We start from the raw sequence: 15,527 nt of genomic DNA, 5'->3' as shown, positions 1-15,527 counted from the left end.
AAGAATATGGCAATATGGCCCTCTGGATTATCTGAAAAGAAGTGCAATGCTGCTGTCCGCACAGGAGATGTTAAAGGTACATCTCTAAAAGCAGCTATGAAGGTCAATTCCTGTAAACATTGTGACCTGGGGATTGGTAGCTGGTACATAATTCCCCAGGGGTAAGCAGTCTGTCGGGTACAAATACCAATTCCAATGAGGTGCTTACAAACAGTGTGGTGTTTATTGGTGATATTTACAAGACTATTCACAGGCAAAAAAAGAAATACCAAAACAAAAGCCTAGCCATATCCAGGGACTAACTACACAAAAATACAGGTCGTAACTGACAGGCTGAGCAAGCCTACCACTTGTCAGCCTCCACATATACAGATTGTTAGCTTTTGCCAACCTTTCAACACAGATTGAGAGCTCTGGCTACAGGTTCCAGTTGGTATTAAATTGTCAGTGGAAAGAGGAGCAAACCCTGCACTGGACCACAGATCAGAAATCCCTAAATGTATATTAGAGGAACATGGGAGACCTATAAACCCTGAACAGGACTTTCCCAGGCTCCCTCTGGGGCACTCTGCTACAACATCTTCAATCTTGTTGAAATGTAACAAATTAGGCCTCATGTACACTGCTGCTTCTTAGGTTTTTATTGAGTTGAATTCAGGGGCTTTGGCAAAAAAACACCAAGAGATCTTAAACTCATGTTTAGGAGCAGTAGTGTACATGAGGCCTTAATGTGAGTTTAGGAGCTTTTGGCATTTTTTTGCCAAAGCCCCTGAACTCCACTCAATAAAAGCCCATGTGTCCATGCACACATAGGCTTTTATCAGAGTATAGCAGCAGCAGAGTTTATGGGCAGTTAACCATTTCAATACTGGGCACTTTTACCCCCTTCCTGCCCAGGCCATTTTTTTCAGGTTTCAGCACTCTCACAATTTGAATGACAATTGCGCGGTCATACAACATTGTACCCAAACTAAAATTTTATAATTTTCTTCACATAACTAGAGCTTTCTTTTGGTAGTATTTAATCACCACTGGGATTTTTATTTTTTTCTAAATTAACAAAAAAAGACCGAAAATGTTGAAATAAAACCACATTTTTCTTCGTTTCTGTTATAAAAGTTTGCAAATAAATAATTGTTCTTCATAAATTTAGGCCAAAATGTATTCTACTACATGTCTTTGGTGAAAATAACCCAAATTAGGATGTATTATTTAGTTTGTAGGAAGGTTATAGAGTTCAGAAATTATGGTATAGATCTGAAAATTGATCAATCCTGAAGTACTGACTGCCAATCTAATTTCTTGAGGTCTAAGAATGTCAGAACAGTACAGATTGTAACAGCGTATACCCAGAGATGGACACAGTTCAACCATTTTGGTTTCAACCTCCATCTTGGCAAAGGGATTAACTGTCCTGACACATATATTTCTCCCTTATCCTTCCCCCACCCCTCCCTCTCACTGAGAGGAGACATCTGGACTGTGTGTGTGTGTACTGTTCATGGGTCACTGGCCGGCCAGGCATCTCTAGCTAGGTGCCGAGCTGTATGTGAAAGCTGTATCCTTTCTCACCTAGGAAGAGATAGGACCAGCTTTCCCAAGAGAGCTGGAGTCTCACTGGCCAAAGTACCTTTGTAATTTCACGCCTCGTGAAGGGATAGCTGAGCCTTCCCAGGAGTTGAAAGCGACTCTGAGCTAATAAACCTAGCTCAGCTAAGGTGACAGAATTAGATGAACACTTCTCAAATCAATTTTTCCCCTATGTTTCATATCTTGGAATATGAGAGACTTACATAAAAACCGGACACCTCGTCAGATGGCCAATGAGCAGGCGACCAGTTTGATGGGTCACTCGCTTATCTCGGACCATCAGGGAAGCTGAAACATAGAACTCGTGAACCGTGCAATATATAATTTCATAATTCATATCTAAATAATCCTCAGACTTGTCTGCATAATAATATAACCACGGGTGGACTGTCGCTTGTGCAGATGGAAAGTTATGGACCAGAATATGAATTATGAAAGATGTGGGCTCCAGTTTAGGGTTCCGCCTGACGATCCCGCCCTAAACAGGGGATTGGTCTTTTACTTCAGAACCACCCCCTGCTGGGAAACATGATCTGCTTACATCCAAGGCTTAATGGCAAGTAACTTAACCCTTTAACTTCTCCCTGTTATCTCTTTGCTGTGCTGTTTTATATATATATATATATATATATATATATATATATATATATATGTATATATATATATATCTTAGTTACATCTTCTCTGTAAATATTTTTATTGCACTGTTTGACCCTTTTATTAATAAATCTCTCTTTCTGAAAGTGTTGAACTGTTTCTATAGTTCTTAATTGCAATTTACGAATCCCTGCCTTTAAAGAGACGCTACTGTTTGTTTTAACCCTCTGTATAACAGGCCTGTATTATGACCAGGTTATGCAGTCGATTATATCAACCATCATAGTGTTATAGCTGAACGCCGAGTTTCCTCTTTCTCTGATCAAAAAGCAGGTGGTGGCAGTGTGAAGGGGTTAATTGCGTAATTAACCTGACCCAGTAACAATCGATTCAGGCTGCTGGCACATCGATTGGTGTCCATTAGCTGGAAAATCGTTGTGCAGGGTGCAGCTGGGTGTGGCATTGTTACGCACGTCACATCGCGGTTGTAGATCGGTTAGCCCTTCAGTCACGAGTTTGGTGAGAAGGTCTGGGGTCTGACGCCACGATCGTGACACAGATATCCTCCAAATGACCACTTTTTGCAGAGTAGACAGTCTGACGTACTTCATAAGAGGCATGGCGAGTTTTTTGAAGTTGTATTTTTTTGTCATAATTTTTCAGAAAATTAAAAAATTAAAAACATTATTTATTTTTTTTACATACTGTCACCAGTGCAGTACAGTGTCATCATATAACTGGCATGGCGGTGGTCAGGGACACTGACTGGTGACAGTATGAAAAAAAATATATATAATTTTTTTTTTCTTTAATTTTTTTATTATTTTTTATTAAATTTTTTTCTTTTTTTTAAGATTTATTTTTCATATTTCACTATGACCAAAGTAGTACAATGTTACCATAGTAACATTGTACTACTTTGGGGAAGTGATCAGTATTTTATTTTTTACACAATTTGCTTATAGCAAAGAATTACTTTGCTATAAGCAAGCATTTACCTGAATTACATCGATTCTTGTGCATGTGATCGCTGTGACCAATCACAGCTAGACACACTAGTATACAATGGATGGCATGAATGAAGCCATCCATTGTATACAACTGTCATGTGACCTGCTGTGACTGGTCACAGCAGGTCACATGGTACCGGCAACGGGGCCAGTACTCATATCTGTCATCGGCCGTGTCCGAGGTACACGGCCGGTAACATCGCACCGCTGTCCCCACCTGGAACGCTGAGGGATTTTGCCAGCCACCAAACGGCCATTGGCCGGGTGGCAAAGGTTAAACACCCCTCTCATGAACGCAGAAAAATTGCTTTCAGGAGAGGAATGTAGTGGCCAAAAAACAGGGAAAAAACGTGTGTATATGCACCTAAGCGCTAGCCGCATTTAGCTGTTTCTTGCTGCCAGTAGGGTCAACATCTACAGTAGTTCCTCTGTACATGTAGCTTTAAAATCAACAAAATAGTCTTGTTTTTTTTGTTTTTCTACACTTTGCTCTACTTCAGATACATTTTCCCCTTAGTCTATAAGGTCTGATTTACACTGATGTGATTTTAGATTCAACTTGGGTCACACTGAATCGCATGACAATAAAAATAACATTGCTTCCAAAGGTGCCTGTTTATGTCAATGCAGTGCAGCTGTGATGCAATTATCAGTGCCTCCTGTTTTCTCTTTTCACAGTTCTCAGCTTGACAACATAGAAGTCTAGGGGCGGCCATTATTGACTGACTTCTAAAATGATAGTTGCCTGGTTGTCTCTGGCTTCAACACTTTCTCAACCATTGGCAGAGAAAGAACTGGTTTGCATTTCTTTTAAAATAATAATAAAATCATGTGATCAGAATCACAGCCATGCAATTAGCATATTCACATACAGAGGTGTACATTGGCAGCTCCCCCCCCCCTTTCTGTTTGCATAGGTTTCCCCTAAATAGGCTTTCCATAAGACTGACTCTGTATACCTTTTGTTGTGTTGTGGGCTCAAATATTACAGAAAACAGACAAAAATGCATGTCTAGGTAGTAAATTATTCATGGCTCTCATAAAGGCCTATGCATGGCGTAAATGCTTTGCTTTAGGCTAGTTGAAACATGACAGAGAAGCTCTCTTTCTAATATCTGATATGTGAGATTATGCTGAAATTTAGACAAGTTTGGTGATGTAGTTCAGAAAGCCATAACAGATGGGGGAGACAGAAACAATGCAGCTTTTTATTCTGCACAGTGTCCCAGAAGGCCCTCTGAGTACAATCCTGTGCATCTACACAAAGAAATAATGTCTTATTGACTTGCTAGAGAAGTTCCTTCCAAACTTCCACTTTCTTTAATACAGCCATTATTTTTCTCTTTTTCTTTAGTCAGTAGTAGAATTCCATCCTATACAGTATTATGCTTCCATTTCACTGGCTCTGCTCAAATGTTTTAATGTCTCTTCAAGCAGATGGGCCATCAGCTGAAATCGCTAAAAATACATGATATAATGTCATCTACTGCTGTGCTTGCCATGGATGATTTTGCGAGCTGAAAGAAAACATTTAACAGATTATTCCATTCACACAAGCGAGGACATTGTATTCTGACAGTCGGACACTCCACTATCAGTATACAGTGATCAGCGGCTGCAGCCACTGATCATCAAAGGTTTTGCAAAATTCCCTTAAAAAAAAAATCCATCTATGGTCAGTTTAACCACCTTCTGCCCGCCATATAGTACAATGACGGGCGCAAGGTGGTTCTCTCATTCTGATAGGATGTCATATGACGTCCTTCCATTCTCGCCGTGTATGCGCGGCTCAGGGAGCCCTCGGACACAGCGGATCACGGAAGGAGCCAAAGATGTCGGCTCGGTCATGTGATCAGCTGTGTCCAATCACTCAAATCCTGATCAAATGTAAACACGGAAATGCCGGTTATCGGCATTTCTCTCCTCTCGAGCTGTCATGCTGACAGCTCGAGAGGAGAGGAGAGCCGGTAATCGGCTTTTCGCGGAGGGGCATGTGCACTGATCATCAGGGCACTGATGATCAGTGTGCCCTGATGATTAGTGTGGCCCCAGAAGTGCCACCTGTCAGTGTCCATCAGTGCCAGCAGTCAGTGCTCATCAGTGCCACGTGCCAGTGCCCATCAGTGCCACATCAATGCCACATATCAGTGCATACCAGTGCAAATCAATGCCATATATCACTGCCCATCTGAGCTGCCTTTCAATGTCACTTATCAGTGCCAGTCAATGCCACCTATCAGTGCTGCCAATCAGTGCCACCTATCAGTGCCAGTCAGTGTCACCTATCAGTGCCAGTCAGTGCCGCCTATCAGTGTGCATCAGTGCCGCCTATCAGTGCCCGTCAGTGCCGCCTATCAGTGCCGCCTAACAGTGCCAGTCAGTGCCGCCTAACAGTGCCAGTCGGTGCCGCCTATCAGTCCCATATATGAGTGCTGCCTTTCAGTGCCCATCAGTGATGCCTGTCAATGCCCATCAGTGCCACCTACCAGTGCCTACTCATCAGTGCCCATCAGTGCTACCTATCAGTGTCCATCAGTGCAGCCTATCAGTGCCCATCAGTGCAGTCTCATTAGCGCACATCAGTGAAGGAGAAAAATCACTTATTTACAAAATTTTATAACAAAACTAAGAAAAAACGTTTTTTTTTCACAATTTTCAGTGATTTTTAATTTGTTTAAGAAAAAATAAAAAACCCAGAGGTGATTAAATACCACCAAAATAAAGCTCTATCTGTCACACAAAAATGATAAAAATTTCATATGGGTACAGTGTTGCATGACCGCGCAATTGTCATTCAAAGTGTGACAGCACTGAAAGCTGGAAATTGGCCTGGGCAGGAAGGGGGTATAAGTGGCAAGTGGTTAAAGGCAACATTGTTAACTATAAAGGCTATCGAGGTAGAAGTACAGATTTGTTGATTAGCAGCATGAAGGCGCACTGATAATTGCATCTGTTATTCTTTTTGTAAAATGAAACAAGGAATTGGATTGGTTATGGTGGTATGTTGTGTAATGGCACTACAGTAAAGTCAATGGGGGAAACTAACATAATGCTTGTACCACTCTCCTAAACAAAAAATGGAGTAGTTGCTCCTTCTAATTAACAAAAGGGCCACAAGCCCCTTTGTTACTTAGAAGTAATCAGTTCTCTGTTCTGCCATGTCTATCACAGACACAGCACAGAGAACAAGAGAGCTGGAGCTGCATGCTGTGATTTGTCTGCCTGTCTCCACCCCCACCCACCCAGCTTACAGCTGGAGGGAGGAGAAGGGTGGTTAACCCTGCATGCTTGGCTCATGTAGTGTAATCCCTGCACAGGCAGATAAAGGGATGTGAGCTGTCTGCTGAAAGCTCACATCCCAAACAACATGTTAGAAAATAGCTACTGGTACTGGGAGGACGCAGCAGTATCCCAGTCAAGTTGGCCTCTCTCTAATATGCAAGTTTAAGGTCTATCTGCATCACCCTCACTAGTTTCTATTTCAGAGTGAAACAGAAACTGTCACAAGTTCCGAACCCAATCAACACAGGGAATGCGGCAGTTTTCAATCTGGAAAACTACTGCAGATACCCACCAGATAGACCTTCAACTTACATATTAGAGAGATGCCAACTTGAATGGGATACTGCCAGTACCAGTAGCTATATTCTTTGTTAGGCTGTTTTTACATGATAGGAATTCATTTACAGCTACTTGATATATTGTAAAGCTTAGTTTACTGGTTGTGTCAGGAGTGCATTACTATTATCCTATTAATGAGTACTACTATATTACTGGATTTGATGGTCACTATGAGCAGTAACTACTTTTTTGTAAATATTTTTTTTTTTTATAGAGCATTACACATATTCCTGTGCAAACTACAATGTTGCCTTTTTTTTTGCAACAAATGTAATCCATATTGTATGTGTTTTTCTCCTTTACTCCTTTTTTTTTTTTTTACAGGGGAGGATGTTGGTTATGTGGCTAGTGAGATCACAATGAGTGATGAAGAGCGAATTCAGCTGATGATGATGGTAAAGGAAAAGATGATCACCATTGAAGAAGCACTTGCAAGGGTAGGATTCTATTCAGTTAACCAGATATTCGCATTGATTCCAATTTTTGCTAATACCACAAAAAAAAAGTGTAACCGGTTTGTGTTAACTTTGCAAATATGTTACCTGGCTTTTCTGCTTAGTACATAGTAATGGGCAAATATACAACTTCTGCAGGGTTATATTTCACCTATTTGATGTTTTTATTCTGTAGGTATGTATGTTTATTTCACCAGATGTTTACCTGTCAGGGTTCTGTCCACCTATAGTTTTGACATTTATTATCTTTACCAGCCTCTGAAATAGTGTCAAAAAGAAATTTACATGTATCCAAAATCTTTAAAGAAAAACATGTTTGACTCTGTAGCCGCTTGCAAACCTTTTTTTTTTGCAGCCATGTTTTCTGTGTTAAAGTTGTCCATACATTAAGGGATATATTAATAATTTTGTCAATCTAACTTTCACTGCAGATGAATCTTCCCAGTGCATGTATTTTAAATGGCACTGATTGATTCACTACCGGTGAATGTTTTGTGTTAAATTCACATATACTGCTTTATAAATATACCCCTAGATGATGCACACGCTCAGGTTTATGTATATGTGACGTTAATTGCCAAACTTGAGTGTGACCAAGATGGATAGATCTGGCTTATTTGATTGTACATGAATATGGCCATAACTGAAAGATCCAGCTGTTCCACAAGTGAGCCATGTACTTTAGACTTTAGTCATAGGCAAATCACAACCATCCTCTTTGCTCTTTATTACCCAGTCATGTATCACTGTCTATAGATTGCAGCAAGACTTGCTATACATGCATACACAGAATGATAATTTGGTAATGAGGATTAATTGATCTTAATATCTTCCTTGGGTAATACTATGTACCTCAAGCAGTATACTGCACACTCGCTCACATGTCACGATTCTGGAGAGAGACAAGAGAAAGAATAGAGACAACTGCTTTCTGTAAAGAGAAGGATTTTCTGCACACGTGGAGCCTGGAAATATGAACATTTGAAAAAAGACTTGGAAAAGCACATAGTCCTAAATAGTTTTTTTTCTTTACAGATGTCTGTTTCTTTCAGGCACCATGTGTTCAGCAAATATATTTCAGCACTGAGAACAAATGCAACAACCGCCTTATGGCTGTATATCTTATACTTCCTCTAGTATCCTTTAGGTGGGATAATTCGCAGGATATTTTAAGTTGCGGTTTGTGTTCTTTGAAAATTGTCTTCTAAATCATCCAGATATTATAGCTGTCCCATAGGGCATTATTAAAAAATAAAAAATTGTGCACCATTCCTTCTCTAAAGCCCAGAGTCCAGTCTGATGATATCACAGGTCCTCTTTGATTTCTTCTTCTTTTGGCAATGAGTAGATCCTAAATGCTGCAGAGAGCAACCCCCTGGAATGACATGGCGCTACTCTCTGCAGTATACTCTTATGAGTACTGGCCAGGGTCTGAGCCTTGATACCCTGGGATAATTGAAGTGGGTTGAATAACACTGGATGCCATTTAACCCAGAAGAGGAGCAGTTAGCTCACTGCTGGAGTGGTGAGACCATGGGAGACGTCAAGAGAAGATGATTTTTTTACAGAGCTACCAGGATCCACTTTTAGTTGTATTGCCCAAACTGGAATTGGGTTTTAAAGTGAACCTGTCTTTAAACTCTATTCAATTTAAAAGTGCTGCATAAGACCTGGGGAAGATAAGTTACCTGCTAATTAACTCCTTGTCCAGGAAAGCCTACTGTTGCAATGTTTTCGTCCTGCTATGGAAAGCCTCTGCTGTTTGCCCTGGAACATTATCCTCACCTAGCTTTTGGCCCTCTGTTCAAAGAGATTGCATTGTTAATTAGCAAGACTCTTTGGGATCCTATTAGATTTTATTCTTTAACCTCCCTGGAGGTATTCCCGAGCTACACTCGGGCTTACCATGCGGAGCTGCTCCGGGATCTGTTCTTCTCTTACCTTGTCCTGCGCTCCCACGATGTCCCTCCTGCAGTGTCCCCTGTAATGTCCTCCGGCAGATGCCGGCATCTGTCTTCTGGGTTCCGTCCCCTGCGATCTCTGGATGTACGGGGATGGAACGGCGGGAAATTTGAAAATGACAAAAAGTGACATTCACTAAATACACTAAAATCACATAGTAAAACATTACTGTATCAAACCATTTCACATACATTTTGTCCCTAGTGCTTTGTCCTGTGCCCTGCCTGCATTTTGACTGTTCTTTCTGCCTGGAAACTGAGAAAAGTCCATGGCGTCCAAAAAGCGTCCCTTTAGGTCAAAAGCGGTTTTAGACCAGCTAGAGAACAGCATTAGTAAATTAGAACTACTTGCAGAATTGAGTGATAATGATTCCTGGGGAAATTCGTCATCAGACACTGAAAATGATTTTGCGTCTTTGCTCAGTCATGTGTGAACTTGGCGCTATATTTCAAATTTCAGTGTTTTTGGTTTGATTATATTATTGAATTAAATTTATTATTATATTATTATTTTTTATGAATTTTTATTAAATTATAATTTATGATTTTGGGTTTCAAATTTTAACATACCCAGGATGTTTACTAGACTCTTGTTTGGGCAGATTTCAGTGAGTTATTCCTAAAAATTACAGGCCTACAATAAAAAAAATACATATTTCAATGCAAAAAAATGTACCGCTTTGAGCACAGAAATATGGACATAATCAGACCGCTAGGGAGGTTAAGTCAAAAAGTTAAGATTTCTATAGCAAAGTAAAAGTAATGTTATTGACACAGAGGGACTGCCACAGTCATGGTTGTCAACCGTTCATCAAAAAACTAAATTTAAATCAATACTGCCTTGACCATAAAGTGATCATCTCTGTCCATAAAAAATCCTGTGTACAATAAAAAAACTATTTCACATGTGCAATGTATATGTTTGTATATTTTTTAAAAATAATTTTGATTTCTATGTAGATATATTTGTGAATTATATACTATATAATGTGGTCCAGAATGCAAAAATCTCATTAAAATCATACTGGCTTGCTAGAGAATAAATAATAATCTCATTAATGATAAACTAGAACATGAAAATGTAATTATGTGTAAAGGATATTGGCAAAATAATTATTTAGTGGAAATTAATTTTCAAATGTATGTGGTTTTAAAAGGATAAGTTCACCTTTGGGAACATGTTACATGTTCCACCCACTCCCTGACCCCAGCCGCCTCTAGTGACAGTGAGCTGGGGATCTTCTCCCCGAACTCGTCATAATTTAAAAATAGAAACGCGACCATACGAGGCTTTGCCCACCCAGCCACGTCATTCATTCACAGAGTTCTGTGAATGGGAGAACTACAAGTACGGACAGCCTTTGCATCTTTTGGTTTGTAGTTCTCAATAAACTACCAGGGTACTGTTTAGCACTCTGGTAGTTAATTGATTCTTCCTGTAACTGCCTGGCCATACAAGGTACGAGCAGACCGCTACACAGACAGCCTGCAGATCACTGTTTTTTTTTTTACAAAGGTGAACTTATCCTTTAAATCCGAAGTTAGATTCATGTTCTCGTATTTTGTATTATTACTATTCAAAATAATAAATAATCGCACACTGATTTTCACTCTTTAGTGATTGGATGATTTATTATTGAAGATACAAATAAAGAGGCTGTGTCCCATCCAATGCTGGGACGCTGGAGTAATAAGGATCGTATACATGTAATTTCTTTTTGCTAAAAATTACTTTAGGGAAAACTTCGAAGAATATAGAGGCTGCAATTGAAAAAATGCTAATTTCCTGGCTGTCCAGTGCATTCCTTTTTGATGCATAGTCCTAGACCATGTATGCAAATCAGGCATTCTGATTTTACTATAACTTACTAATATGCATACTGGTTTCCTGCCAGTGATTTGATAGCTAATGAAAACAGAGACAGTCAAGCATCTAGTACTACTATTCAGCAATGGCAGCCCTTATATTTCTCTTAGTGTTTTTTTTTTTTAAATGGAAGTCCAGGCTAGATACTTAAATGGCTTTATCCCCCTCCTAACTCCTGTTCTAACTACCCTGTAGGAAGATGCTTACACTTACCTATTCTAAGGTTGCTCTAGTATAGTCATGTGATTGGCTCTCAGTGGCCAGCTTCAGGTGAGAGGAGGGACAGCTAACAATGGATGCCCCATAGTAAACCTATGGGTGATATAACTTCCCCTGTCACTGTTCTCTCCTCTCCCCTGAAACTGAACGCTTCGGAGATGACGTGACTGGACCGGAGTACCCTGAGAATAGGTAGGTTTAAGCATCTTCCTTCTACAGGGTAGTATATATGTATGCAGAACAGCTGCAGAATATCGCTAAAAAAGACCCTGTCGCTAAACCAGTCATTTCAACAAAAATCTTCCCAGTAGATTATATGCACATTTAAAATATTTTATCCATGTTTTTTTTATTCACAAACTTTTTTTTTTTTTTTATTAAGGAATAAACTGCAAAAACAACATGACTGCATAAAGTATAGGATACAACACAAAAAGGGCGCATATGTAATAATTCTTTATATAAAATGCAGTTGTGTAAGAAATAAAATGTAGACACATGAACAAGGTAGGCAGGAACGTAAGCAGAGCAATAAGGCTACCAACAGAGGAGAGCTATTAATTACAGTCAGGTCCATAAATATTGGGACATCGACACAGTTCTAACATTTTTGGCTCTATACACCACCACAATGGATTTGAAATGAAACGAACAAGATGTGCTTTAACTGCAGCCTGTCAGCTTTAATTTGAGGGTATTTACATCCAAATCAGGTGAACGGTGTAGGAATTACAACAGTTTGCATATGTGCCTCCCACTTGTTAAGGGACCAAAAGTAATGGGACAGAATAATAATCTTAAATCAAACTTTCACTTTTTAATACTTGGTTGCAAATCCTTTGCAGTCAATTACAGCCTGAAGTCTGGAATGCATGGACATCACCAGACGCTGGGTTTCATCCCTGGTGATGCTCTGCAAGGCATCTACTGCAACTGTCTTCAGTTCCTTCTTGTTCTTGGGGCATTTTCCCTTCAGTTTTGTCTTCAGCAAGTGAAATGCATGCTCAATCGGATTCAGGTCAGGTGATTGACTTGGCCATTGCATAACATTCCACTTCTTTCCCTTAAAAAACTCTTTGGTTGCTTTTGCAGTATGCTTTGGGTCATTGTCCATCTGCACTGTGAAGCGGCGTCCAATGAGTTCTGAAGCATTTGGCTGAATATGAGCAGATAATATTCCCGAAACACTTCAGAATTCATCCTGCTGCTTTTGTCAGCAGTCACATCATCAATAAATACAAGAGAACCAGATCCATTGGCAGCCATACATGCCCACACCATGACACTACCACCACCATGCTTCACTGATGAGGTGGTATGCTTAGGATCATGAGCAGTTCCTTTCCTTCTCCATACTCTTCTCTTCCTATCACTCTGGTACAAGTTGATCTTGGTCTCATCTGTCCATAGGATGTTGTTCCAGAACTGTAAAGGCTTTTTTTATGTCGTTTGGCAAACTCTAATCTGGCCTTCTTGTTTTGAGGCTCACCAATGGTTTACATCTTGTGGTGAACCCTCTGTATTCACTCTGGTGAAGTCTTCTCTTGATTGTTGACTTTGACACACATACACCTACCTCCTGGAGAGTGTTCTTGATCTGGCCAACTGTTGTGAAGGGTGTTTTCTTTACCAGGGAAAGAATTCTTCGGTCATCCACCACAGTTGTTTTCCGTGGTCTTCCGGGTATTTTGGTGTTGCTGAGCTCACCGGTGCGTTCCTTCTTTTTAAGAATGTTCCAAACAGTTGTTTTGGCCACGCCTAATGTTTTTGCTATCTCTCTGATGGGTTTGTTTTGTTTTTTCAGCCTAATGATGGCTTGCTTTACTGATAGTGACAGCTCTTTGGATCTCATCTTGAGAGTTGACAGCAACAGATTCCAAATGCAAATAGCACACTTGAAATGAACTCTGGACCTTTTATCTGCTCATTGTAATTGGGATAATGGGGGAATAACACACACCTGGCCATGGAACAGCTGAGAAGCCAATTGTCCCATTACTTTTGGTCCCTTAACAAGTGGGAGGCACATATGCAAACTGTTGTAATTCCTACACCGTTCACCTGATTTGGATGTAAATACCCTCAAATTAAAGCTGACAGTCTGACAGTCTTCAGTTAAAGCACATCTTGTTTGTTTCATTTCAAATCCATTGTGTTGGTGTATAGAGCCAAAAATGTTAGAATTGTGTCGATGTCCCAATATTTATGGACCTGACAGTATATCATATATATCTATCAGTCAGACAATAAATGTCTATGTGTTTTATAAACATCCCAATTTCTGTTGAATAAGTGCATCCTATCCAATAATGTATGATGAATACGTTCCATGAGCATCACCATATCAACTCTACGTAGAATTGAGGCCAAAGGTACTGTGGGTGATTTCCAATGGAGGGCAATGTCCCATAGTGCCGAGACAAAGATGATGTGAATCAGACTCATAGCTTCAGTCTGTATTCCTGAGATAGGGGCTCCCAATAAGCAAATATGCACAGACAGTTGTACCGGGGTATCTGCTACAGCAGAGGCCACTACAGAAATTTTACGCCACACCAGTGAAAGGCCGGGACAGGCCACAAGGGTACCAGCAAGGCCGCAACCCCAGGAAGCAGAGGTGAGACGCTTCTGGAAACATGATATGTAGTCTAGAGGGGGTATAATACCACTGGGTTAAGACCTTAAGGGCCGTCTCACAGACAGAAAGAGATCTAGAGCTCTCACGTATGTTATCCACCATGGTGTCCCACTCCTCTTCAGAAAAGGTGATACCACAATCAGCCTCCCATTTCTGTCTATACAAGGGGGGTGAGGGAAAGACAATTGCCAAAAAAGGCAATACAAATCTGAGATAAGACCCCTACCCCTGGGAGAGTTACGGCTAATGCGTTCGAAAAACGTGATCGGGGACGAAGGTGACAATCCAAAATGTGAATTTAAAAAAATGTCTTATTTGCCGATAACAATAGTGTTCGCGAAGTGGGATATTGAAAAGTGTTTGTAATGTCTCAAAAGTGATGTATGACCCACCTCTTTGAAAGATAACCTGATAAAGGATCGGTCATACCACCAGTGAAACGCCTGCAGAGATGAAAATGCCGCGACAAAATTTGGGTCTCCAAAAAATTATGATCTCGGTGAAATAGAGGAGACAAGATTTAATTTAAATTTATAATGGGACCAGAGTATCAGTGAGTGGGCGACAATTGAATCATAGGTAAGCAATAAGCGAGGGGGAATTCTCGTCCATAATAGAACGGGCGTATAGCTTGAGATTCAAATCTGGGAGTTAATAGTCTCCCATTGCGATAGTTGTGAGAGGCGGGCAGACAGGTAATAAAGCCAAAAATTGGGTAGTTCGAGGCCACCCATCCGTTGAGACTAGTATAAGCCAAATAAAATTATTGATCATTCGTTGAAAACGATCAAGGAATGCTTTAGAGACCGAGATTGGGAGTGCTCGGGATAAATAAAGTAATTTTGGTGAAACATTCATTTTCACTGCCATGACTCAAAAATGAGATCGGGTACCCATGCCAGATCTTTAACAAAGTAGAAAGGCGAGACACACATGGTGGGTAATTAGCTGCAAATATCCATGTTTTTTACCTTTTGAAAGTCTCCCTTTTGTAGATATTCAAAAGGCCTGAGACTGCTGTTGGGTGCCTCCATTTTGAATGGGGTGTCAGTAGCCCCAGCAGACTCAGATCTGTCATTCAAGTGAACCTCTATAACATTTCCCTTTTATGCCTTTCCCTGCAGCTACATAATAGGTCATGTAGGGAGGTGAGGGGCTCAGCAGAGGAGCTGGGCCAACAAAGAGAGTAATTAAAGAATTATGTAACCCCAACATTTCATATTCCTGTTGTGTGCCTACTGTACCATGTACTTGTATGAAAAAGTATCCTGTTCTCTTTGATTTGCCTCCTTTTGTGTGAAATCCTTGGTGTTCTGCCATTCTCTCTGCTCTCCTATTAAAAACTGACTACACTAGGCAGGAGAGCACAGTATGTTCTGTTCTCTAGCTATGTTAGGAATTTAGTGTGCTCTCCTCCAGTGATCAGATTTGTCCTGACACCCCGCCGCCCCTGACACCACGTCCCCCTCCCCCGCACAACCTTTCACTGGGGCAGTCAGTGCTCTGCTGTTTCTCCTCCCCCGGCTCTTATGCAGCTGAGAACAGAAGCAATGTGATCACTTAAAAGGA

At 40.5% G+C, this 15,527-nt stretch overlaps 1 protein-coding gene across 6 annotated transcripts in view; it reads left to right on the top strand.

Annotated features, from left to right (window-relative positions):
• Positions 1-15,527, top strand: part of SASH1 (SAM and SH3 domain containing 1) — a 1,153,074-nt gene that overhangs the window by 1,015,108 nt on the left and 122,439 nt on the right. For all 6 annotated transcript variants that reach the window (XM_089668633.1, XM_089668628.1, XM_089668631.1 and 3 more), the window contains exon 7: positions 7,143-7,255. In XM_089668633.1, the coding sequence (XP_089524759.1) occupies positions 7,143-7,255 (113 nt within the window). The remainder of the gene's footprint in view (positions 1-7,142; positions 7,256-15,527) is intronic.

This window comes from Staurois parvus, unplaced genomic scaffold (assembly GCF_062004578.1).
Source record: "Staurois parvus isolate SC_StPar_1 unplaced genomic scaffold, SC_StPar_1.0 ptg000059l, whole genome shotgun sequence".
Taxonomy (NCBI): domain Eukaryota; kingdom Metazoa; phylum Chordata; class Amphibia; order Anura; family Ranidae; genus Staurois; species Staurois parvus.
This window is presented reverse-complemented; position numbering and strand designations above follow the sequence as displayed.